The 27,232-nt window shown below is 41.9% G+C and overlaps 2 protein-coding genes across 4 annotated transcripts in view; both read left to right on the top strand.

The window, feature by feature from the left end:
• The first annotated feature begins 12,422 nt into the window (after positions 1 to 12,422).
• Positions 12,423 to 24,673, top strand: LOC135228294 (basic proline-rich protein-like). The gene is made up of 3 exons (XM_064272993.1): positions 12,423 to 12,537; positions 22,862 to 23,075; positions 23,188 to 24,673. The coding sequence occupies exons 1-3, from the start codon at positions 12,423 to 12,425 to the stop codon at positions 24,671 to 24,673; spliced, it is 1,815 nt and encodes a 604-aa protein (XP_064129063.1).
• DDX59 (DEAD-box helicase 59) overlaps positions 24,316 to 27,232 on the top strand; it is a 48,722-nt gene continuing 45,805 nt past the window's right edge. The window contains exons 1-2 of one of the 3 annotated variants that reach the window (XM_064273430.1): positions 24,316 to 24,489; positions 26,380 to 27,194. In XM_064273430.1, coding sequence (XP_064129500.1) covers positions 26,391 to 27,194 — 804 coding nt within the window. In that variant the 5' untranslated portion in view covers positions 24,316 to 24,489; positions 26,380 to 26,390. The other 2 variants (XM_064273429.1, XM_003410205.4) reach the window with 2 other exon arrangements.

The following is a 27,232-nucleotide window of genomic DNA, read 5'->3' on the forward strand; positions in this document are numbered from 1 at the left end:
AGGGGAGGGAGAGAGCGGGGTGTCTCATTAGGGGGAGAAAAATTGGGAGTGTGTAGCAAGGTGTATATGGGTTTTTGTGTGAGAGACTGACTTGATTTGTAAACTTTCACTTAAAGCACAATAAAAATTATTTTTTTTAAAAAAAGAAAGAAGACATATCACATTTGTTGTCCTAATGTAGTAACCCACCCAGCCCAGTGCCGTCGAGTTGATTCCAACTCATAGCAACCTTATAGAACAGAGTAAAACTTCCCGATAGAGTTTCCAAGGAGCACCTGGTGGATTCGAACTGCCGACCTCTTGGTTAGCAGCCGTAGCACTTAACCACTACGCCACCAGGGCTTCCAATGTAGTAACCGTAAGATATAAACTAAAAGAGACAGGCTGACCACTCCAGCAGGGTCCAACATGTTCACTTTATATTGATGCAGTCACCAAGGTTCAGGGGTAGTTAGGTAGGTCCTTAAAGTCAATTTTATCCATGTACAAGGGATGATTGGTCTCTGGTGAAAGGACTCTCGATTACGATGTTACAAAACATTTATGTTTAAAAATGGAATGCCTGTTTATTAATTTCTTGGGAGACCTCTCATGGACACAGACTAAATTGTTCATATTTGCTCAAGCAGGTTTTTCTTGGCATGAAGCCGGGCACATAGAAAGTACTCAATAAATGTCAGCTATTATTATTGTCATTATTATGCAATAGACAATTGCTTTGCTCTTTGTCTCTCCTTTGTTGAGAACACACTCTAATCTCTAAGGTGGCTTTTGATCTTTTAGGGTTGTACTCAGTTTAAGAATCTAATGGCATCTGTGGACTCTTTTACCTAATTTCCCTACCTCAGTTTAACCTGCCTCCCCCCCCCCACACCCCCCAGTCATTTCTCTGCATTGTAGCATGAATGAGAAATAAATTGTTGTCATTATACACGACTGAGATTTGGGGGTCACTTGTTACTCCAGCATAACTTGACCTATGTAGACTGATACCGAACTCCTTTCAGTTAGTTGGATGTGCTATACTCTCACTTTGGGCTTTGCAAAAAGGTTTTCCCTTCTTCTCTCTGTCCTGTTTTAGTTGTTTCAATTCCTATTCAGCCTTCAAATATCACTTTAGGTGTCTTTTCACTAGAAAGCTTACCCTGATCCCCCATGTCTGGCTGACCTGCCCACCCTATACATTCTTATGACATCCTGTACTGCCCCTATTAAGGCACTTGCTATGTAATTGTTCTTCTGCCTCCTGCCCTTGACTGTAAGCTCAGTGAAGGCAGAGATTATCTTTCTTGTTATAGTCCCAGGTCTGGCACATGGTAGATGCCACAAATCTGTTGAATGAGTAAATAATTTGATTTTTTAATTTTGAAGATTTGGCCATACTACCTATTAAGAGCACAAAATCTGAATTCTATTTTTTTTTTCAGTGTAACAGTAATACTAAACAATGTTAACAGGAATCAGATGCTGTTAACCTGTACTCTCCTGTCTTCACCATGATATAAATTTTTACAGGTTTTCCAAGACTTAGATGCTAAAAAAAGTAAGCTGTTGCTATAAGTTAATACTTACGAGTTTAAGAATCCTGAGAAGAAAGAATGATAGGCATAATTATTTCTATACATGTCTCAACAGCACATGAGACTGGCATACAGGTCAGCTCACATTATTGCAGTATTTCCCGTTCTAAGACACAGCTTACAGCAAACTCTTAAAATGATTATGTAGGATGGATGCATTCCACAGCTCCTGTTTAATTGAGTCACCCTGGATATTTTCCTGTCCCTCCCTGCCATAAAGCATAATAGGAATGCATCAGTAATGCCATCTGTGATTTCCATGTGAGCTACTACAGGCAAGGCTTTATGTGGCCTCAGCTTAAAAAGTCATCATAACGCCATGCCAGTGAAGAACTCTTTTGAAGTAAACAGAAATGGTAGTTTAAATGAACTGGATTGTGCTCTAGTGAGACCCAGGAGGAAATATGAATCTGAGCTCTTTATTAAAGAATATGTACTGAGGGATAGCCCCAGTCATTCTGAGGTTTGGCTTATTAACACAGAAAGATGAAGGGCTTGATGGTAAATATTAGGCTCCATACAACATGCCTAACTCATATGCACATGAATCAGAATCAACTTGATGGCACATAACAACAATGACAGGCTGTACATACTCCAGAAATGGGTGAACTGTTGTAGGGTAAAAAAAATCACAAAGTTTAGTAAAGAAAAAGAAAGTTTTATTTGGCATATATTCAAAAAGACAAAAGTGGGAAGCAAACAAGCATGTTGCTAGAGTCTGCCCGAGTCCAAGGAAATATTACAGAACACGCAAGAATGGGAAAATGCACAAGTATGCCATCACGGCCATGTCTGCCTGAGTCCAGAGAATATTACAGAATAGGCAAGAATGGGAAAACGGACAAGTATGCTGCCACAGCCACGTCTACCCGAGTGCAGAGAATGTTACAGAGTCATCAGTATAAATTAACACTACAAAACGCACAAAACCTCTGAAAGCTTCACCTTTTCACAGATGGGCTGGAAACTGTGATTCTACATTTTGAATAGTCTTTCTTAATCACTGGTGCAGGTTTCAGTAACGACAGTCAGGAGGGTCTTCATCGGTCCAACAAATTTCAGTTCACTCAATGTTCACAGAGAAAGGTAAGAGCGGAAGGCCCTTTGTGTTCCGGCTTCCCTAAAGCTTCTCTAAGGATATTTGCCAAGATTATTTTAGCTACTGTCTTTATCTCAGGGCTCAGCTGAAGCGTCCTTGTGAGCCCAGCAAAGGAGCAGATGGTCCTAAATCAGATCGTTGACAAGTTCTTTTTGCTACAGTGGCCTTCTGTGTTCCTTCCATCTTGTTTTGATGCTTCCTGCATCTTTCAATATTTTATCCATAGGATCCTTCAATATTGCAACTCAAGGCTCCCCAAAAGAACACTTACTCAAGCAGCTCCCAAAATATCCATAGATTAACAAGATGTTAACTGCCTCAAACTTTATGATTAACAAAACAGTGTTTAAGGGATCTCATAATTATCTTAAGTCTGTTAAAGCATGATTTTGTAAATGTCAACAAATGGAATTCTTTCCCGGTAAGTTTCTGAATTTTCTGTACTTAAACTATATATAAAAAATTCCGTTCACTGGAGTGCTTTCATGAATTCTCACGAGGTGCTGCCTGATCAAGTTCACTCAACTCCTTCATTAAAACCCTTTGCTTCAATTTTAACAGAAGCTCCAGTTTGCTCTTTAACATTTCTTGGTATCAGAATTATGGGATTCAAAGACTCCTTATGTTAAGTGACCCTGAGAGGTCAAGGACCACTGAGCTCATCCATTTTCACAAGCTCTTGGGAGCCACTAAGATAAGACCTTTGGAATTTTGAGTTCAACTTTCTTGCGTTGAGCACTTTGCGATTTACTGAAAGATCTGTTTCATTTTGTTTTGATTTGTTTTTTCAAGAATTTGCCTCCACTATTTTTTTTTTTAGTGGCAATGATGTGAGGTTCTGGGCAAATTGGCAAACCGTTGTCCTACAAGTTTTCAGATTTGTGGCATCTCAGGCTCCATAAGATTTTGTTGAGTGTGAGAGCCTTAAATTTTGAACACACTCGAATCTTCTTTGCAAATGGGAAATATCATATCTAGAGGCAATATGGAATTCCCCTCTGGTACTCTTGCCCAATATATGGACATGCACGATGGCTCTGCTACCTACCTGTATCTACCTGTTTTGCATAACCTCACGAAGAAGAATCTGGAAAATATGTGGCCACTTTGGGGTTGTTTTGAATTACCTAAATTGAATTTTCTGCACAGTAAATTAGAAGAGAAGGGCTCCTGAATTAAGCCAAAACAATGGAATGCTTATTTTCATTGGTATCTTGAAGCCTCTATGAGATGTGATAAGAGTAAAAGCGGTTCCCTGCAAGATAATGTTTCTAAATTACCTAAATAAAATAAGGAATTGCAGTTTTAGATTTCTGTTACTACCCAATTTGTCCTGGACCATCTGCTCCTTTGCTGGCCGTCTCCTTTGTATCCTCCTCCACCTTCTTACTCCTTTGATCCTACTAAGGATTCCTCTGATAACTTTGTCTGAACTTCCTTTTTTTTCCCCTAAGGAAGCTACTGGGAACATAAAGCCTATTTCTGAAGTGCCTTTTAAAATCTGTCCCAGTGCATATACTGAGGATCCTCCCCAAAATACTTTTACTCCTTGGATGTGCTAAGAATTACACAAAATTGTGAAAAACCAAAAGCCAAACCCATTGCTGTCAAGTTAATTCCAACTCATATAAAATTGCTAAAGGTTTCCCAAAACTGCAGGAGAATCCTTACAAGTTTGCTGAGGAAATTAGAATCCTTGTCAAGGCTCCTTGATTTATATCAACTATTCATATGATAACTGGGCCAGGGGAGGCCCAGTTGCGGTTAGAACAGGATAAATGGAGAAATCCTAAACATAGTTTAGCTCTAGACCTAAATAGAACAGCTGACCAACTGTTAGAAGATTCTCAGTCTATTAGTAAAAGATTGCTAAAGGATATTCCTAAGGCTTTCCCCCCAATAATAGATTGAACAAAAACCCCACTCCTGCATACAAAACAAAGATAAGAGGGCATATATAATTAGCAGACCAGATTATTTCAAAGATTTGCTGAATATTCCTGTATTGATCCATTATCCCTTGGGGCTACAGGAGCTTTCAACGCAGTATTCATATCTGGCCTCAAACCTGAACTTTCAGCCTTAGTAAAAAGGCATCGACCAGACTGGAAAGCAGCCCTCATTGCTGAACTAGCTAATCTGGCTCACCAACTCTTTCAGACTTTAGAAACAAACCAAACCTCCAAGGCAAATAACTTAATGGCTTTAAAATTACAACAATTACAGTCTCCTAACCAGCAAAACAAGTCCAAGCCCTTTGGAGGCATTAAACCCAGTACTTGCGATTATTGCAAGAAACCCAGGCGTTGGAAAAAGAATTGCTATAAGTTAAACAGCTTAAGCCATGTACATTAATGGAGAGCACTGCAAATTTTTAATTGATCCTGGGTCACCCTTGCTGTAATTAACCCCACTTGTTTACAAATGCCCTCGTCTCAGAGTACCAAAGCTTCAAAATGTGTGGAAGTTACAAATTAAGAACAGACTTAAATTCATTCAAACCATTTTCCTATTTCCTTTGATCCTATTGAAGATTTACATCCCTTTCTGCTTAGTCCTGACACACCGTTAAGTTGGGCCTTTGTCTAAATGGACCTGCCATTTACAATTTTCAGAAAAAGATTACCCTGATTTGTTCATAAATAATCATAACCTTAGCGAATTAACTTTAGAAAAATTAATTAAAAAAAAAAAAAACAATTAGCTAAAACTGAGGGAATTGAAAAATGGAAGAAAGTAGATTGTTATCAGGATCCCCTAACTAAATTATGGCTCAGGCCTGATCAGAAGCTTGTCTTACTTAAATCATTTTATGTTCCTATTTTGAGAGCTCTCCATGAAAGATCTCATTTAGGATGAGATAACATGATTAAAATTTTGGAAAAAATACTGGTGGGGACAATATTTTGAGGTGCCAAGTATATTCCCTCTCATTGCTCTATTCGTTCCAACTATAACCCAGGCAAACCTTTTAAAGTTTCTCCTGGGAAATACCCATTACCTTCAGGACCAATGCTTGAATGGCAGTTAGATTTTATCCAGCTCCCACCTTCAAAAGTTTATAAATATATATTAGTAATGGTTTGCAGATTTTCACATTGGGTAGAAGCCTTTCCTAGCCTCCATGCCACTGCAACTTTGTAGCTAAGAAACTTCTTGAAGATATAATGCCCAATTGGGGAGCACCAACACTTCTTTGCAATGAAAGGGGAACTAACTTTAGTAGACAAGTTATTACAGAGATATGTGAGATTTTTTTTCCCATTTATCAAAGACTTTACCCTCACCATCCTCAATGTTTTGGGCTAGTAAAAAGAACTAATGGACTAATAAAAACCCAATTGGCCAAGCTTTCTGAGTCCTTAGGCTTATCCTGGACTAAGGTTCATTCCTTAGTCTTAAATTTTAGGTCCACTCTGTTTGGGCCACATAAATTAGCCCCACATGAAATTATTAATGGAAGGCCTATGGCACTTCCTTATTTCTCAATCTATATTGATTCTAGTTTAGTTCAACCTGAATTATTGAAATATTGTCAGTCTTTGATTCAGTACTCTAAAAGGCACATTTCAGGAATCAAAGAAGCTTTTGACAGCCAAAACTTAAGAATAAAAAGATTACCTTCTATTGAACCAGACAGCTGTGTATATTGGAAGAGGCACCAATTAAAAGATTCTCTGGAGCCTTGTTGGAAAAAAAAACATATTTAGTCCTTCTCACTAACCCTTGTGCTGCCGAAATACAGAGTTAAAACTTGGATCCATCTGTCTCAGTTAAAGAAGGCTAAAGATCCTGTTAAAACTACAGAAGGACTTAAGCTGAAGATGAAATGCTCTTGTGGCTAGAAGCAAATGACTTCAGAAGCAGCTAGCTCTTCCCAAGGTCATGGAAAAGACTTCGTGCAAGTTCTTGGAACTGTAGGACTGTATTTTGAGAATGCCTTATTTAACAAGCTTAAGTTTATTGACTGGTATGCAGACTACTGACATTTTTGCAATTTGTTTTGTACTTGTAGCTATCTTTCTATTAATTGTTGTACTAGATGTTGTTACCGCTTGTTTTAATATTCTCTTTTTTCTATGCAAGTAGCTGGAGGAGGAGTTTCCTTTATCATAGCTATTATTTTTATATTTGTCTTACTCTATTACTTTTAGTTAATATTCTTCCACTATGAAGGCTTTCTTGCATATTCTTTTACTATATATCAGGATGTTTACTGATGCCTGGAATGATATCTTTGTTAGATGAGCTAAATCAGCCGCCAGTACTGGTAATCTGACTAACTGTTGGGTTTGCCATCAAATCCCCAAATCTGGACATACTGATTCAGACCCTTTAGCTCTGCCTGTATTTGACTATAGCTGTGTACCTGATCTATTGTAAATCCTAATATTTATTTTAAATAGGCTATATGTGTCATGTTGTAACAGCTTCCAGAATTATTAACAAGTCTCCAGGTGCCATGTTTCAATGTAACTCAACACTCTTGAGTCAATGATACAGAGGAAAGCTTGAAAAACTGTTCTGAAAATACAGAGAAGTTTACCCATGTACAGATTGGTCATTCATACTCCCAAAGAATCCCAGGTATCTTCAAACTTTTATACAAGGACCTTGCAGTGGTACCAAAGGTTAGCCATCCTTTCGTCATAGAACTTAACACTCTACATATTGAGGGCTATTGTCTATTTGTAATAAATTTTGACTGAAGAATGGCTCGTAAAAGTCAACCAAAATATTCCTTCTCTACAAAATGGCACCAGGAATACATGATGTATGCTCTTAATGGTTACATATTTTTTAGGTAGGGGATCAAAATACCCCACTAATAAAAACCCAAATCTGAATAATGAGCTCTTTGCTTAGGCATTACCATGATAGTTTAAAAATGACAGGTCAATGTAGACTTGGCTTTTTAGGAGTCCTCCTGAATCTCCACTCTTATAATGAAAGTATACACTGGACCAATGATCTGAAACTCTTTTTCTGACACAGAAACAATTATGAAACCCTATAATGATCAGATCCAGGGACAGATGGGCATTTCTCCAAGGCCTTTTTCCACTTGTAGGTATTCTCAAATTTGAGAAATATATTTGCAATTTTTCTGCTACTATGTTGCAAATAACAAATGAACTAGCTGATAGCATAGAAGCCCAACAAGAACATTTAAACTCTATTGTCAGAGTTGTATTGGTTAATGGAATTGCCCTTGATTTTCTTCTAGTACAACAAGGAGGAGTTTGTACAATTGCTATTACCACTTGTTATACTTGGATAAATTCATCAGGAAAAGTAGAACAAGATCTTATACAAGCCAGTTATAAAACTACATAGCTTTAACTACCCCATATGTCCAACTCCCCTTTTCTTGATATTTTTAGTTGGCTACTTACTGAAATTTTTTCTTGGCTATGTTCGATTTTACAAACTGGATTAATTCTCTTAATCATTATAATAATTACCATAGGATTAATCAAACGTTTTATGAAATATCTTTCAAATGCTTGTACTCACAATGCATTACTACTTGCTATGCAAAAGATCATGTAATTTGAAGAAATGGCAATTCCTTAGAGGACAGTTTTGCTTTTCATCTTGTCCAATGCCCCTTTCTGCCAAATATTCTTATTAATTTGGCCCTACTCTTACACTCCCCTTCTTAAAAGATCACAGAAGCAGAGGTCCAAGCTCTGGCATGGTGAAAACATTGGCAGTGGTGCCCAGCTATCTGTATGATAGCCCCAGGATCTTAAAGTCTTATTAAGGTAAGCAGCTATGAATAAACAGATGGTGTGCAACTGTATGCCTGGAGCCTTAAAAGCTTATTTTAAATAGGCAGCCATCTAATAAATGCAAGAAAAATCAGTCCATGCAGAAGAAGACACTCTTATAATAGTGATCATCCAATTTCTATAGAAATTCTTGATAAGACAGAGGGGTTGTGAAGGAGTCCTACAAACCTAGGTGCTTGGTATCTGCCTAGGAAGTAGGTTGACTCCATTTTTGTTGTTTACACTCATTCTGAGCTGACTCTCAAAAGCCAGCCAGCCAGGATACTTCAGGAAACCTGTGGGCTCCCCTTCCTTCCCTTCCTCTCATAGCATGCTCCCAGGAAGTTGGCCCCCCAAATATCCATAGATTAACAAGATGTTAACTGCCTCAAACTCTATGATTAACGGAACAATGTTTAAGCGATCTCATAATTGTCTTGTGTAAGTATGACTTTGTAAACGTCAACCAATCAGAATTTTTTCCTTGTAAATTCTTGAATTTTCTGTACTTTATATGAAAAATTCTTTTCACTAGAGTGCTTACGTGAATCCTCACAAGGTGCTGCCTGAGAAGGATTGTTCTATTCCTTCAATAATTCTCTTTGCTTTAATTCTTACAGAAGCTCCAGTTTGCTTTGACACTATCAATGCATCTTAATTGCATGTTTGACCAATTTCAGACTGCAGAATTTGGTAAAAATCTTCAATTTCATCTTTGGCATTAATGATTGGTACATAAATTTGAATAATAGTCATATTAACTGGTTTTCCTTGTAGGTGTATGAATATTATCCTATCACTGACAGCATTGTACTTCAGCATAGATCTTCAAATGTTCTTTTTGACAATGAATGCAACACCATCCCTCTTCAATTTGTTTTTCCTGGGATAGTAGATCATATAATTGTCTGATTCAAAATGGCCAATACCATCTTGAACTATTTCAAGCATGTGATCAAGAGCCGATGGTACTGAAGGAAAAAGTCCAAGCAGCACTGAAGGCAATGACAAAAAACAAGGCTCCAGGAATTGATGGAAAACCAACTGAGATGTTTCAACAAAAAGATGCACTGCTGGAAGAGCTCACTTGTCTGTGCCAAGAAATTTGGAAGACAGCTACCTGGCAAACTGACTGGAAGAGATCTGTGTTTACACCTATTCCCAAGAAAGGTGATTCAACTGAATGCAGAAATTATTGAACAATATCATTACTATCACATGCAAGTATAAGTGGCTGCAGCAATATATCAACAGGGAACTGCCAGAAATTTAAGCCGGATTCAGAAGAGGACGTGGAACCAGGGATGTCAGTGCTGATGTCAGATGGATCCTGGTTGAAAGGAGAGAATACCAGGAAGATGTTTACCTGTGTTTTATTGACTATGCAAAGGCATTCAATTGTGTGGATCATAACAAATTATGAATAATGTTGCAAAGAATGAGAATTCTGGAACTCTTAATTTTTCTCATGAGGAACGTGTACATAGATCCAGAGGCAGTCATTTGAACAGAATGAGGGGATACCACTTGGTTTAAAGACAGGAAAGGTGTGTGTCAGGGTTGTATCCTTTCACCATACCTATTCGATCTGTATGCTGAGCAAATAATCCGAGAAGATGAACTATATGAAGAAGAAAGGGGCATCAGGATTGGAGGAAAACCCATTAACAACCTGTGATATGCAGATGACAGAACCTTCCTTGCTGGAAGTGAAGAGGACTTGAAGCACTTACTGATGAAGATCAAAGACCATAGCCTTCAATATGGATTACACCTTAACATAAAGGAAACAAAAATTCTCGCAACTGGACCAATAAACAACATCACAATAAATGGAGAAAACATTGAAGTTATCAAGGATTTCATTTTACTTGGATCCATAATCAACACCTATGGAAGCAACAGTCAAGAAATCAAACAATGCATTGCATTGGGCAAATCTGCTGCAAAAGACCTCTCTAAAGTGTTAAAAAGCAAAGATATCACCTTGAAGACTTATGCCTGACCCAAGCCATAAAGTTTTCGATTGCCTCATATGCATGCGAAAGCTGGACAATGAATAAGGAAGACTGAAGAAGAACTGACACCTTTGAAGTGTGATGTTGGTGAAAAATATTGAATATACCATGGACTGCCGAAAGAACAAACAAATCTGTCTTGGAAAAGGTACAGCCAGAATGTTCCTTAGAAGCAAGGATGGCAAGACTACGTCTCACGTACTTTGCACTTGTTATCAGGAAGGACCAGTCCCTGGAGGAGGAGGACATCATGCTTGGTAAAGTAGAGGGTCAGCAAAAAAATACGAAGACCCTTGACGAGATGGATTGACACAGTGGCTGCAACAATACTCTCAAGCATAGCAATGATTGTGAGGATGGCACAGGACCAGGTCGTATTTTGTTTTGTTGCACATAGGGTTGCTATGAGTCAGAACTGACTCAACGGCCCCTAACAACAACAACAACAACAACAACAACAACAACAACAACAACATATCAAGCCATATGTGGAGTTCTTGTGGCACAGTGGTTAAGAGACTGGCTGTTAACCAAAAGGTCAGCAGTTCCAATCCATCACCCACTGCTTGGAAAACCCATAAGGCAGCTCTACTCTGTCCTCTAGGGTCACTACTAGTTTGAATCAATCCTATGGAAATAGGTTTAGTTTTTTTTGTTGTTTTGGTATGCCAAGCCATGGTGTTTTTAATTGCTTCATATGCATGTGAAAGCTGAACAGTGAGTAAGGAAGACCGAAGAAGAACTGATTCCTTTGAATTATGGTGTTGTCGAAAAATACTGAATATGCCATGAACTTAATAAACAAATCTGTCTTCAAAGAAGTATACCCGGAATGCTTCTTAGAATCAAGGATTGTGAGATTTTGTCTCATGTACAGTATTCTTTACCTGGCTTCCTGCCCTACAATGTTATATTGCAAAATCATTTCCTTTGCTGGCCACCTCCCGCCGTCAGTTTTGCATTTGAATCCTGCTTTTGCTTGGAGGTTATATGTAAACCCCATTGTGTCTGTGTAGTCTGGCATAACTTGTATGAACTCCCTACTTCTAAACCTCTTCAAAAGTAACCTGCCTTCCTGCCATCGGCCAGCAGTCTTGGCAGCAATAAGCTCCGACTGACTCCATTTCCTCGGACAACGAAATAAAGGTGCGTTTTTGTTCTCTCACCTTGGTCTCTCATTTATTGGCCAATATGAGTCACGCCAAGTAAGAATCTGGGATTTCCACCTGGTAACATTCCTGGTGAGCCAGTCAGAAGCCATCTGCTTGGTTCCTGAGGGGGATTGGAAAACAGAACAGCCCCAATGTCTGGCACCACCAGGAAATTTCTCCTAGAGACCTTGGAGCGGCTTTAAAAGTCGATTCCCCCCCCGCCCCGCCCCGCTCCCCCAGGCCCCAAAACGATGGCTCTGTGAGAGACATGAAACACACCTGGGTTGTTTGTTAACTGCCTAGGTAAGGCCTTAGAAGAGTTCCAAGAAATGGGAGAAATTGACCTTTGAGGGTATTAGGAATCTGAGGTTATTTGGTAAATGACAGGGTAATTCCTAGGTAAGGCCTTAGAAGAGTCCCAAGAAGTGGGAGAAATTGACCGTTGAGGTCATTAAGAATCTGAGGTTATTTGGGAAGCAGGAGGAATTGACCACTGAGGGCATAAAAGGCTCAGGTACCTGTTAAATTGGTGCACTGGGTTAGGTTGTGTGAGTGTATAAGTGTGTGTATCTAGAGAATGGAGAAAGTTCAAAGAATCCTGAAATGCAGCCCGCTAAAAGATGCATCCTTAAGAACTGGGAACAGAGACACAGAAAGACATGGCTCTGGCAGCATGCTTGTCTGCTTCCCACTTTTGTCTTTTGAATATATGCCGAATAAAACCTTTATTTTTGCTTTACTAAACTTTGTGATATTTTCACCCTACAAGGGTTAGTTGCTGCAGGGATTCTAAAACCATGAATCCAGTCGTCCTCAAGGAGACCCAGACTGTGGAGCAGAAGCTGGCAAAAAGAGAGGTCCTATCTTCTGGACCTAAGCATTCGCACTTCAGGTCCCTTCAACACCCACAGGGTGAGCGCTCTCGGAAAAGCGAGACTTTACTTATTCTTTTTGTTCTTTTTCTCATGTTTTCTTAAGTTTTATTGAGCATATTTGTTTGAAAAACCATTTGTTTGATTAAGGAGGATATTTCTTAGATTTTTGCTTGATCGTTTGTTTTAAGATAGCTAGTAACCCTTGGTGAACCACAGTTTAAGCCTGGATTTGGGGGTTTGAAACATTAAAGAAGTAATTCTATTTTCAAAGAGATCTGAGCCAGGGGTCGACCAGTAAAAGCCATTAGGGTGGTCGCTGGTGCTCATCACGAGAGTTAAGACTCCTATGACAGGACAAGGTGGTCGCGAGACAGGCTAGAGCACTAGGCTGCCTGCCACCCACAAGATCACGTTCGCACGATGAAGGTACACATTGGCCTAGGTAAAACCTGTCTCAACTCCGTGATGTCCCTCATTAGGTTTCTTTTTGTGGCTCAGAGAAAACCTGGAAAATAGTGCTCTGTTTTGACAAATTCTCAGGGAGAAGTGGTAGTTCCGCACCTGTTTTATATAATTTCTCAATTAAAAAATCTCAATGTTAAAATTAAAATCATCAAACAATACTTTCCAATTGGAGGAACTAGTATATTTAAGGTCTAAATAAGAGACTAGGTCTCTAGCCATCAGAATTAAGTTTAAAGAAAACCAAAAGCTTGAAACCTGGAGCATAATATCTTGATAAATGTGCTTGGATTCTACTCTCGGCTACAGAGACACTGGTTTGGGGTTCATATTTTAACACTATGAGCTGAGTATACTAGAAGTAATTTGCAATTTCAGTGACCACTTTGGGAAAATGAGCTTTGATTTGTGTTATTTTACTCTTTAGGGAAACTTTCCTTAATGCTCAGGTTTTGTCAAAAGGCCTAATATTCCCCCATCTGAGGCTGTGGAAAGTTAATAAGTTTTATCTAGAACCTGTTTTTTCCATTGCCTTGCTATGTACACTTTAAGAAACTAGACTCTCCATATCCTTGTTTTGTGTGGTAATGTTCAGTGTGTTGATGTTTATGTGGTCTTTCTCTTTTTGTTCTGACAGCTTGCTTCTGGTCTAGAGCATTGTGTCTAAGTTTCTGTCTTGTATTAGATTGGTGGCTATGGCTGAGAATTTTTTTTTTTTTTTTTTTGGTAAGGCTTTGAACCTCAGCTGTTTCCTTGTCAAGAAAAATAGGAACTTGTCTCTGTCTTAGGATTTAGATTTTAGTAGCTACTTGGAGAAACTTTGATATAAATTGGTCTATTTGAAAAGTATACCAAGATCTTTATGTTCTGTATGTCAATCTTAGAAGTGAAACCTTTCCAAGTAACTTAAGCTAGATATTATATGAAATGTGTTTTATTTAAAGAAAAGGGATAGTTTTTTCTTAAAGTAAAAGTAGCAGTTCCAGAACAGAAATAAAGAAATTAGTTATCTTTTTTCTTTCAAAATGCCTAGGTCAATTTAAATGTATGTAAATGAATTGTAATGACCTAATCTTGTCTTCTACCTTGAATCAAAAATAGAGAGTGGGCTGGATCAGGCCTCTCCAGCCTCCAGTCTCCAAGGCCATGTAGCTCTAGGGAAGCTTTTGAAAGACCCCTTCCAACTAGGTGGAGACCCTTTTAAGACAAAAAAGGAAGACAGGAAAGAATTGCTGCTTTGGTATAGTTACCAGAAATGGGGTGGATCTCAACTGTAAAAAAGCTATAAATAAGTTCTGTGTTGTAGGGAAACTTTAAGAAGCCAAAGAATGGAAATCACAATGACACACACCTGAAATGGCCTGGGGGGATGTTTCCAACCTTAGCCAGACACTGAAAATTATATCCATATCAATGAATTGATCAATCGATACTTTGTGATTTCCAAAGCCAGCTGATAAAATCTTTAAGAGCTAAAATTAGATTGGGAAAATATGAGAAATAGTAAAAGTTGAATGAAAACTTAGAATGTTTAAATAGGGTTTCTTTCAACAACAGTTTTATGGTATACATGCTTCAAATAATTTCCAAGACTTTTTAAGTAACTTAATGATGTTAAATTGAGTTGATAGATATTTGTTATAATTTAAGCTTATATACTTTTTCTTTTTATACCACAAGAGAAAGGATATATGTGTGTGTATTTGAGTCTGCTAATGAATGTTCATTTTTGCCGTTTAAAGAAATGCAACATAAGAGGTATGAAACAAAGACAATATTTAAGAGGTTTATTAAAAAGAAATTTATTTGATATTGAGACAGATAGGGTTAACTGTGCTGGCAGAACAAAAGAGCTGTTAAAAGATTACCATCTAGAAGTTGGGTAAATAGGAACCACACCCTGTCAACATGAGATAAGGTTGGAACAATCTCCTTCTTAGTGTTTTTCTAGTCCCTTCCCCCTTTACAAGCTCCCACATGCACAGATGAACAAAGTGTGACCACTGTTTAGCCTTCTTTAGCCCTCCGAAGATGGCGATGTAGTGCCGAAGATCGGTATGCTTGCACTATATCCCATAATAAGTGATGCCAAGGGCTGCAGAAAGGACTCCATCTTGAATATCAGTGGGTTCCATCTTGGATTCCAGATGCGCGTGCAACCTAATGAACAGGCACCGCCCTCCTGAGAAGTACCCACTCCTCGAAAGAAGCCCACTGTTCATTATTCTCTCGTCTCCACCGAACCCATATAAGCCCTAGCCTTGCTTCCCTTTTTGAGTCAGCCTTTTGGAGAGGCTTAGTCCCACGCTGACTCCTTTTGCTTGACTCAAGCAAAATAAAGCTTGATGAAGATAAAGTTTGTCTTTCGCATGTGTTCTTACTTGGGAAAAGACAAGGACCCTTTGTGTCAGATTGGTGATTGGTAACAATATGGCCAAAAGTTTTTTCTGCCTGACCAAAGTTTGATGGTTTAATTTATGAGATTTTTAGGAATTTTAACAATAAATAAAATATAAAACAAAAATTGAGTTTCTTGCTGTTAAAATAACAAAATTTTCTTTGATTTTTGAGTTGAAGGGTTAATTTATTCTTTGTGTAATCTGCCTCAAAGGCAGAGGTTCAGCCTCTCATTAGAATAAGATTCCTAAGCCAAAAACCAAGCTGCACCGGCTTTTGGAAAAAAAAGCCAAGGTTTTTACTTTAAGATCTTTGGTTAAATAACTTAAATGTTGTTTCAAAGTGACCTATAATAAACTCCTGACACCTCTGAAACTTCATGGAAAGCCACACACACGCACAAAAATTATAAAGGAAAAGTGCTAAAAAGTTTTATTTAATAAATTACGTGGAGGGTGTTGTCAAAATCAAGAAAAAGACCCTGATTCTCTTTGGGTTAAGACTTAAACGTTAGTACTTCCTCTTTTGTTTTTGCCTAATGTTACATAGCAAATACATAATATTATGTCATAATTTTATCATTATCTCTTAATTGCTAACTTGGTGGCAACTTTATCAATGGCAGTGGTTTGAGAATTCACATCATTTACCTATGAGCTTTATTCAGGTATTTAAAGATCTGAGAATCTTTGGTATATTCTTGGTATATCCTGACTTGTATTGTCTCAAGACTATTATGTATTATATCTGAAGCTCTTTAAAAATACAGTTAATGGTTATATTTAGAGATATTTTTACCTGAAGTTTTTTTTAAAGGATTTTATTTGGGCTTCACATTACACTTGTAATTAATTTTTTTCAGATCTTTCACTATAAGAGTATTATTTTTATGAGTTAATCATGGCCATATTAAGTTTTGTTACCTGCAGGTAAGTTTATACTTTGTTGAGAATGTTTGACCAAAATATCTCAACAGAAAAAATGGACTATATTGGACTTGTGAAAAGGACTGTGACTAGACTGAATAACATTTCCAGAACTGCTATTCAGAAGCTGACTGTGGCTGATCCATAATCATGTGGAACAGAAATTAACTACATAAGACTGAGTAAATGAAAGGAAACTATGAGTTTTATGTGGGAATATTGCTGACGTTTTAGAGTCATACTTTCTAGATATAAGAAACTCCTTTCTTCTAATTATTTAACTGAAGTTCTTCTCTCTTAAAAAGAGTTTTGTGACATTTCTGCTTCTGAGAAAGTGACCCATGACTGTTAACAGGTAAGCCAAGGAGGGGCAGCTTGCCCTCGAGAACACTTAGTATGTTTTAAACAGATTAACTGAAGACCTCCAACAGGAGAGGTCAGTCCTATATCATCTTGTTAATCACATATTCTTTAAGGAAAATCTGGTTGTCACATGTAAATTTTTCTATACCTTGTTTCTAGACAAACTTTGTGTGTGTGTGGTGGATCTAACTATACTGGTTTTAAATGATCCCTTTCCAACTGACAGTGAGTTTACTTGGGCAATCTCTTGTTTAGATTCCTGGTGAATGCATGGGCAATGCACTTTGAGAATTTTAAGATTATCTTTAGATATTCATAGTAATGATACTAGTAACATCAAATTGTTACAACTACAGTCAAAAGAAACCATTGATCTAACACCCAGTGTATAGTTGGTAGATTTAATTCCTACTTATCATATAGTTGAATTGGAGAAATCTTTAAGAAATTTATCAATCACTATGGGACTAATAGCAGACAAAGTTGCTAAAGGGGACGGAAACACAACAGCGATCTCCTACCTCATAAACCAAGCTGACATGAGATAAGAGAATAGCCTTAGATTTTTTTTTTTTTTTAGCCTAAGAAAGTGTATTTTGTGCTGTACCAAATACCTCTTGTTGCATTTGGATAAATGACACAAGAGAAGTAGAACAAGGTATACATGGAATTAGACTGCAAGCTATTTGGTCACACTGTAACACCCTTATGAATCCCAGATTTATTTGGTTGGTTACCATCAGGAATAAGTATATGGGTTAGATCACTACTGCAAGGGATAGTTATTTTTTTTTTAATTGAACTTTACAGGAAGGTTTATAGAACGAACTAGTTTCTCATCAAACAGTACACACGTTGTTGTATGACACTGGTTAACAACCCCATGACATGTCAACACTCTCCATTCTCAACCCTGGGTTCCCTATTATCAGCTTTCCTGTTCCCTCCTACCTTCCAGTCCCTGCCCCAGGGCTGATGTGCCCCTCTAGTCTTGTTTTGTTCCATGGGCCTGTTCAATCTGTGGCTGAGGGGCGAACCTCAGGAGTGGCCTTACTCTCAGGGTTTCTCCAGTCTCTGTCAGGCCAGCAAGTATGGTCTTTCTTTTTGTAGAAATTTGTTCTACATTTTTCTCTAGAAAAATCTGACAGATCCCTGTCAGAGCAGTCAGTGGTAGTAGCCTGGCACCATCTAGTTGTACTGGACTCAATCTGGTGGAGGCTGGATAGTGATACTCTTTAGTCTGCATCCTGATAGTATTATGCATAATAAAATTTATCTTCTATTGTCTTACACCCCTAAAAGGGGAAAATAAGGTCTCAGGCTAAAATGTTGTACAATGACTCTGCCCACTCTGGCAATGCAGTTGAGAACATGGCTCTTCTTTAATATCCTGGCTGCAACAATTGGCTCAAACATAGCAGCCATTGTAAGGATGGCACAGGGCCAGCCAGTGTTTCATTCTGTTCATAGGGTTGCTGTGAGTCGGAACTGACTTGACGGCCCCTAACAACAACATACGGTATTTATGACTACGGATTTATTATAGCCAAAATATATACAAATGAAGAGACACATAAGGTGAGACCTGGGAGGGTTCCCAGAGCAGAGCTTCCATGTCCCAAGAGATGTTCTACCCTCCTAAGAGCAGATGTTCTAATCAACCAGGAATTTCTCTGAGCCTGAGGGTTCCAGGTTATCGGCCAGTCCTGCATTATAGGCTAAATTGTGCCTCCTGCACCTAGTTGATATCGGCTTCCCAGGTGAGTCTTTTGTGGTCTTCCCAGGCCCCCACTCAGCAGCATAAATTCTCAGGTGTGGCCGAAATTGCTCTTAGGGTTATTTCTCCAGAAACAAGGACAAATGCCACCTTGCTTGAAGTAAAACTAGGTCCTTTACCCTACAGCTGTATATTAGATATTAGTATTACATCAATGTTAAACTCTCTAAATTTGAAAATTGTTCTGTGGGGTATATAAGAGAGTATCTTTGTCTTCACAGATACATGCTGCAATTTATTCTCAAATGGTTTAGCAAAAATTCTGTATATATACTCTATAAAGGTTATACTAGAATTCATTGTACCAAATCTGCAAATTATCTGTAAATTTAATTTTTTTTTAAATAGTTAAAATTTTTGAAAAAATGAAAAGCTATAAACAGGGAGAAGATATTTGCAACACATACAATTGACAAAAGATTAGTATTAATAATATATTTTAAAGGAGGAGGAGGAAACCTGAATGATCAATTAACATATGAAAAAATTCACAAGTTTATCAGCAATTGTTGTTGTGTGCCCTTGAGTTGGTTCTGACTCATAGCGACCCTATAAGACAGAATAGAAATGACTCATAGGGTTTCCCAGGCTGTAATCTTTATTGGAGCAGATTGCCAGGTCTTTTCTCCTGCAGAACCAATGGTGGGCTCAAACCACTGAACTTTTAGTTAAAGCTGAGCCCACCAGAGCTCCTTTATCAGTAATTAGGGAATGCAAATTAAGACCATAACGTGGCACTGATTTATTCTCAGTAGACTGGCAAAAATTAAGAAGTCTGATAATAACCAGCAGAGGAGAGAACGTAAAACAACAGGAAAGGCTGATCAGTGCTACTGGCAGTGTAAATTGGTACAACCACTTTGGAAAACAATTCAGCGTTATTTTGCAAAGCTGACCACCCCCATACCCAAACCACTTGGGATGCTCTGGCAGGTATACAAGAGGCATGCGTATGCAAGAGGACTGCATCAAATCTTTTGCCCTCCAGTTGACACCAACTCATAGTGACCCTATTGCCCCACAGGGTTTCCAAGGAGAGACTGGTGGATTCCAACTGCTGACCTTTTGGTTAGCAGCCAAGCTCTTAACCGTGCCACCAGGGCTCCTTAGAGGCAAAGCACAAGACATATAGCCTTGTTAGTAATAATCTGGGGCCAATCCAGGTTCTGTGGGGCCAGAGTTTGTATAATTGGGGGAAATGGGACTGTTTAAGCAAATGATACAGAATTCTAAATAAAAGTTCAAAAGTTATTATTTGTTTATAATAGGAAAAGAAATCACCACAAATTAAAACATCACAAAACCCAGAGAAGTATCATATTTTTATTATGTCACACATCTCTAGAGGAGCCCTGGTGGCAAAGTGGTTAAGCACTCACTGCCAACCACAAGGTTGGCCATACAAATCCACTAGCCACTCCACGGGAGAAAGATGTAGCAATCTGCTTCCGTAAAGATTAAAAAAAAAAACAAACCCATGATTACAGCCGTAAAGATTACAGCCCTGGAAACCCCACGCTGCAGTTCTACTCTGTACTGTAGGGTCGCTTTGAGTGGGAATCAACTAGATGGCAACAGGTTTATCTTTTTTCATTTTTTGGCTGCATATTCTTTGATCCCCTCTTCATTTTTTTTTCATGTAGCAATAATTTCTGTAATATTGTTTTATATAGAGAGAATAAAAAGATAATTAATTAGCATGATTCGGAAACCCTGGTGGCGTGGTGGTTAAGTGCAACGGCTGCTAACCAAAAGGTCTGCAGTTTGAATCCAACAGGCCTCCTTGGAAACTCTGTGGGTCAGTTCTACTCCGTCCAGTAGCATCGCTATGAGTCAGAATCGACTCGACGGCAATGGAGTTTTTTTCGTAGCATGATCTAGTCGAGATTTGTTTTTTATTATTGATGTTTGGGGTGCAAAGAAAAAAACTCCAGCAGCAGATTCGCTATAGCTCTTTATAGGTTTGTGACCTACAGGGAGTCTTGAGACAGGGAAGAGATCCGGCTGGCTGAATTAAATAATGGCTACATTTCAAGGCCCTGTGTGCTCGACTAGCTATAATTAAATCTAAACCTAAGGGCAGACCACCATATAACTTTTACTGCTGGCACCCAAGAACTACTTGTAATTAACAAATTAGGTGCTTAGACAAAATATGGGGCTACATTTCAAGGCCCTGTGTGCTTGACCAACTATAAACTACCGATAATTCTCCTGAGTTGTTTTTCAAGGTCTCCCAGGTGCAGAATGTGTGCAGTAATGATCAACGTGGCCTATGAATAACCTTCCACATGGGACAAACATGAACAGGGACCCCTCGCTGGGGCTCAAACCAAGATCCAGAGGCATCACGCATGCACAACATCCCAGAATGAGTCCTGTTTGACATCCCAACAACCTTTGTGACAGGCTCCATCTTGGTTCCGGCAACCTCTGTGAGGAAGTTCCTCTTGAATTCTAACTCCATGCACATTTGATTTTCATAACCCCTCCCCTTCTCCTGGAAATCTCTACCCATCTAATTAATAAAGACAATGCCTTCCCCCCCGCCCCGCCCCCGCCTAAGAACTTTTATAAGCCCTAAGAAATCCTTCGTTCAGTGAGAGACTGGAGGCTAGTGTAGGTGGAAATCCCTCTCCATCTCTCCCTCGTGAGCCTTTTTACTTTCTGTCCCTAATAAACCTTGGTTCGTGTGGAACCTCTGAGCCTCTCCTGGTCATTCTTGGTCAGAAGGTAAGAACCTAGGCAGGGCTTAGTCCCGAGCTGGGAAGCCCTGCCCTGTAAAAGTCTGATAAATTTTACTTTGTGTAATTCCTACCAATAAAGAAAAAACATGAAGTGCATTTACAATCATACCTACCACAGTACTGAAAACAATCCTGAAAAGAGAGAATTTCCATTTGACTAGGCATTGGTCAGAACTAGATTCTCTGCTTACAGTTTTACACATCTGATGACTGATAGAATTTTCTACAGACTACCTTCTGGTTCTCCATTTTCAAACCATATTTCTTCTCTACCATCCACATACTTCTGGAGCTGGGCACAGTAGGACACATTCATATCCTGATAGGGCATCTATCCCTCCAACTTCTTACTCTGAATGGAATAGCAATAGGATAACAAGAACACACATAAATACCCTCCACTGAACCCAGGTAAAAGTATCTCTTACTCAATTCCACCTTTGCTTATTCCTAAAATGCCTGCAGTTATTCAACACTGCCCAAGGAGAGGGGAGGAGTTGAAGAAGGGGAGGTTGGAGTGCAAAGAGAAAGTAGTCCTAATCCACTGTGCTTTAAATACCTTACTTTTGCAGATTTTACAAAAACATATGACCATGTGAACACATTGCCAGCGCTCCTCTTTTAGGGCTATAGAAGGAGTTCCTGTGAGTGAGGGGCCCTGAACTCCGTTAGACTCATGGTAAATCTGCCTCTGATAATAACAAAAAACGAGATAACTCATGTCCACAGGAAAAATGGATAAACTACTATATACAATCTAGGCTGTTGTTGTTGGGTGCCCTCGAGTGGGTTCAGACTCATAGTGACCCTATAAGGCAGAGTAGAACTGCCCCATAGGGTTTCCAAGTAGCAGCTGGTGGATTTGAACTACCGACTTTTTGGTTAGCAGCTGAGCTCTTAGCCACTATGCCACCAGGGCTCCATATGAGCTACAGTCACTCAATATAGAATCAGTGAAAATAAATGTTTAATGCTACGCTTAACAACACGTAACGAATCAAGAGGCAAATGTTGAGTGATAAAAGCAAATCCCAGAAGGCTACACCTTGAGAGAATGTATTGTATTTTTATAAAACCTCAAAAGCAAGAAAAACAAAACAAATTGTTTAAGGTTGTATCCAAATATGATAAAACTACTAAAAATAGCAAGGGAAGGATAAAATTCAGGATAGCGTAGCGGGTAAGGAGCAAGCGGTAGAATACTGGCAACATGGTGGATTCACAAATTTCTTGTTTCATTGTGCTTTAAGACGTAGGTATTTGTTAAATATATACTTTGTATTCATTAAATATTACACTGAGTGAAACACTTCCGATGAAACAACAACAATAAAAATCAGGTATTTCTCAGGACATCAACCCCCGCTTTCCTCCTTCCTCTCCCTCTGCCTTCTGTGACCGCGTCCTCACTTCTCGGCTACCAGCTGCTACGGGCACGTGGCGAAGCAGAGAAACGGCAACCCACAGACGGCACCAGCCGTGACCTGAGTTTTCTTTCTGGTGCTTGGGGGATGACTTACACTCCCAGTAAAAGCAGACTAGGGTTTCCCTGCCCTACAGGGCCGCCGCCCTCCCTCCTTCCCTCACACTTCCCACTAAGTGTGCCAGGTCTCCGCGCCACCTCCTCCCTTCCGGGCGCTCTGACGCTTTCTCGGGCCCAGCCCACGGTTCCGTAAAATCTTCCAACAGGAGCTCCAGACCTGCCCTTCAACACGCAGCGCGCCGAGCCCAGCCAGAGGCGGGCTTTAAAACGAAGCGGAGCAGGGGAATTCAAGCATTGCCGGCCGCCAGGGGCGGGCAGCGGGGTGTGGAAAAGGCGCGGAGCTTCCCTCGGCCCGCCCCTCCTGCCTGCCTCCCCGCCCCTCCGCCCGCCCCTGCTGCCTGCCTGCCTGCCTGCCCCGAGGCCCGCCCCTCCTGCCTGCCTGCCTGCCTGCCCCGAGGCCCGCCCCTCCTGCCTTCCTGCCTCCCTGCCCCGAGGCCCGCCCCTCCTGCCTGCCTGCCTCCCTGCCCCCTAGGCCTGCCCCTCCTGCCTGCCTCCCCGCCCCTCCGCCCGCCCCTGCTGCCTGCCTGCCTGCCTGCCCCGAGGCCCGCCCCTCCTGCCTTCCTGCCTCCCTGCCCCGAGGCCCGCCCCTCCTGCCTGCCTGCCTCCCTGCCCCCGAGGCCCGCCCCTCCTGCCTGCCTGCCTCCCTGCCCCCGAGGCCCGCCTCTCCTGCCTGCCTGCCTCCCTGCCTGCCCCGAGGCCCGCCCTCTCCTGCCTGCCTCCCCGCCCCTCCGCCCGCCCCTGCTGCCTGCCTGCCTGCCCCGAGGCCCGCGCCTCCTGCCTGCCTGCCTCCCTGCCCGGAGGCCCGCGCCTCCTGCCTGCCTGCCTCCCTGCCCGGAGGCCCGCCCCTCCTGCCTGCCTGCCTCCCTGCCCGGAGGCCCGCCCCTCCTGCCTGCCTGCCTCCCTGCCCCCGAGGCCCGCCTCTCCTGTCTGCCTGCCTCCCTGCCTGCCCCGAGGCCCGCCCTCTCCTGCCTGCCTCCCCGCCCCTCCGCCCGCCCCTCCTGCCTGCCTGCCTCCCTGCCTGCCCCGAGGCCCGCCCTCTCCTGCCTGCCTCCCCGCCCCTCCGCCCGCCCCTCCTGCCTGCCTGCCTCCCTGCCTGCCCCGAGGCCCGCCCTCTCCTGCCTGCCTCCCCGCCCCTCCGCCCGCCCCTCCTGCCTGCCTGCCTCCCTGCCCGGAGGCCCGCCCCTCCTGCCTGCCTGCCTCCCTGCCCGGAGGCCCGCCCCTCCTGCCTGCCTGCCTCCCTGCCCCCGAGGCCCGCCTCTCCTGTCTGCCTGCCTCCCTGCCTGCCCCGAGGCCCGCCCTCTCCTGCCTGCCTCCCCGCCCCTCCGCCCGCCCCTCCTGCCTGCCTGCCTCCCTGCCTGCCCCGAGGCCCGCCCTCTCCTGCCTGCCTCCCCGCCCCTCCGCCCGCCCCTCCTGCCTGCCTGCCTCCCTGCCTGCCCCGAGGCCCGCCCTCTCCTGCCTGCCTCCCCGCCCCTCCGCCCGCCCCTCCTGCCTGCCTGCCTCCCTGCCTGGAGGCCCGCGCCTCCTGTCTGCCTGCCTCCCTGCCCCCGAGGCCCGCCCCCAGCCAAACTCCGCCTCCCGCGGTGGCTCCACCTCCCTCGCCGCGCAAAAGGCCCGTCGCGGCCCCTTCCCAAAACCCGGAGAAGTGGATCCAGCGCTCCGTACAGCCCCGCCCAGGCCGCAGTCTAGACGAGCCCGTCCGGGCGTGTCGGCAGGAAGCCCGGCCCAGCGCCTCGAAGAAGGAGCCGTTTCCGAGCACAAGCGGATGCGGCCCCAGGTCCGCGCGGGTGAGCTTGCCGCGGGCCCCGACAGCTCGGGCCTCCTTCCGGTCCCGCTCCCCGTGCTCCGGGATCCGGGCGCTAGGCCGCCGCTGCAGTATATGTTCCCCCTCCCCCAGCTCCCCATCCCGGTCCTCAGTCCGGAACCCGGCACCCCCTCACCGTCTCCTAGCAGCGCCGTGACGTGTTCGCGCTTCAGGGGTGTGGGGCGACGCCCGAGGCGGGGTCCGGGAGCGCGCGAGGGGGTGTTGGCAACCGCGGAAGGGTGCGTCGCCCGCCTGCCCTGTTGGCTCTGCTGGAGCGGTTCCGTTTCGCCATTTGGGGACTTCGCGTTCCAAGCTCTTTCCCGCCCACATAGGGCCACCCCCTTCCCTACGCTACCCCTGACATTATCGGAGACTAAAAAAAAAAAAAAAAAATTTTTTTTTTTTTTTTTAGTAATTCTAAGTCCTCGTTTGCAGTTTTGTTGAAATTTTCCTGGAAAGTGGGCTCTGGCAATTTATCCTAAGAAATTTTTTTTGGAAAAAGAAATTAGTTTATTTGATAGTCTAAAAATTAGATTGAAATTCTTTATATCAACCACTATCCTTTTGCAAAAACATATTTTTTGTGGTAAATAGGTATAGTTATTATGGTTGAGAGTTCGGAGCCAGAGTACCAGAGTTCTAACATTTAAGAATTGTGTGAGCTCGGATAAGTGACTTAATCTCTCTGAGGCTTAATTTCCTAATGTGTAGAATGAGCCTAAAATATTTGTGAGTATAGATTAGGTAGTACTAACCTAATTTTGGAACCCTGGTGGTGCAGTGGTTAAGAGCTGTGCTGCTAACCAGAAGGCGGGTAGTTCAAATCCACCGGCAGCTCCTTGGAAACCCTGTGGGGCAGTTCTACTCTGTCCTATAGGGGAGTTCTACTGTCCTATAGGGTCACTATGAATCGAAATCCTCTTGAAGTTTGGGGTTTGGTTTGGTTAACCTAATTTAGGGTACTTCGGTGAGACAAGAGTTAAGCACTGGGCTGTAAACCGAAAGTTGGTGGTGCAAACCCACCGGCCACGCTGCTGGAGAAAGGTGGTAGTTTGCTTGCCTTGGAAACCCTATGGAGCAGTTCTACACAGGGCTACTATGAGTCAGAATTGACTTGATTGATGACAGTGGGTTTTGTTTTTTATTTTTTGGTATTAACCTAATTTACATGGTTGTCAGTTGAATCGACTAAGACAAACAACAATATGTAAAGTACTAAGCACTGCTTGACACATAATAAGCATTATGTATGTGTTGGGTTTTTATTATTATTATTTATTATTATTATATAAAAATAGTATTTTTCTCTATGGCTTCTGTGACTTCAGTTTTCAAGATTCTAATTGGAAGACCCTCAGTGAGATGGATTGACATAGTGTCTGCAACAGTGGGCTCAAACATAACGATTGTGAGGATGGCTCAGAATGGGGAAGTGTTTCATTCTCTTGTATATAGGGTTGCTATGAGAACTGACTTCACAGCACCTAACAAGAGCAATTGTGAAGTATCGCCTCCCATCTTCTTTTGTAAAAATATAGTAGAAGAATGTATTCCAGAGTTTCTGTCATTTCAAAGTGAAAGTAGTAAACTAGAAATAGACTCTGTGCACGGGAGTGTGCAATGCTTCACCAGTGGTGTGTGTGGCAGACTGCTCTGTTTTTTTCTTGGAGGAAAATTGCGAATGGAAGAAAAGCTTGGTGTAAGCAGTGTCATGATGTCTTCTCGATTCCTTTGAGTCTAAGTCCAGGGATGCTGGACTGATTCTAGGGTCATCACGTGGCACTTTATGTAAGGTACGAACTTTAAAAAAAAGGTACGAACTTTACTGAGGGTTAAATAAATTTTGTATAATTTCCTCAACAGAATATTGAAAGATGTTTGTTCCAAGGTCTCTCAAAATCAAGAGGAATGCTAATGATGACAGCAAAGGCTGTGTGGCTAAGAAAAGTAGATCACAAGCAGAAGACCTTCAGCTGGATGAAGACACAGGTGCTGCAGATGCTTTAGGTACAAAAGAAGCTTCAGCACTGGACAGGCCCAGCCCTGAATCAGGCCTCTTCCCCAATCCAGGTGACCAGGTGGCTGAGGTTTGTTTGGTAGGATCTGAGCAGGGTACAAAGGACAGTGATCTTTCTGAGGAGCCTGTGAAATCATTTTCCAAAACACAGCGCTGGGCAGAACCTGGGGAGCCGGTCTGTGTTATCTGTGGTCGTTATGGTGAGTATATCTGTGATCAGACAGATGAAGATGTGTGTAGCTTGGAGTGTAAAGCAAAACACCTGCTACAAGTTAAGGAACAGGAAGAGAAAGGAAAACTCAGCAGTCCACAAAAAGCTGATTCGGAGGCAGAATCTCCACTTAGTGCTTTTTATGTCTATAAAGAGCACCCCTTTATTTTGAGCCTTGAGGAGGATCAGATCGAACATCTTAAACAGCAGCTAGGAATTGTAGTTCAAGGGCAAGAAGTCACCAGGCCCATTGTTGAGTTTGAACACTGTGGTTTCCCTGAGGCTTTGAGTCACAACTTGAAGAAATCAGGCTATGAAGTTCCAACCCCCATCCAAATGCAGATGATTCCTGTTGGACTTCAGGGAAGAGACATTCTGGCCAGTGCTGATACTGGCTCAGGAAAAACGGCTGCCTTTCTTCTTCCAGTTATCATTCGCGCTTTATTTGAGGTAAGTTAAAGTTCACGGGCATCAGTCTCAGAAACAAG

This window comes from Loxodonta africana, chromosome 20 (genome assembly GCF_030014295.1).
Source record: "Loxodonta africana isolate mLoxAfr1 chromosome 20, mLoxAfr1.hap2, whole genome shotgun sequence".
Lineage (NCBI taxonomy): Eukaryota > Metazoa > Chordata > Mammalia > Proboscidea > Elephantidae > Loxodonta > Loxodonta africana.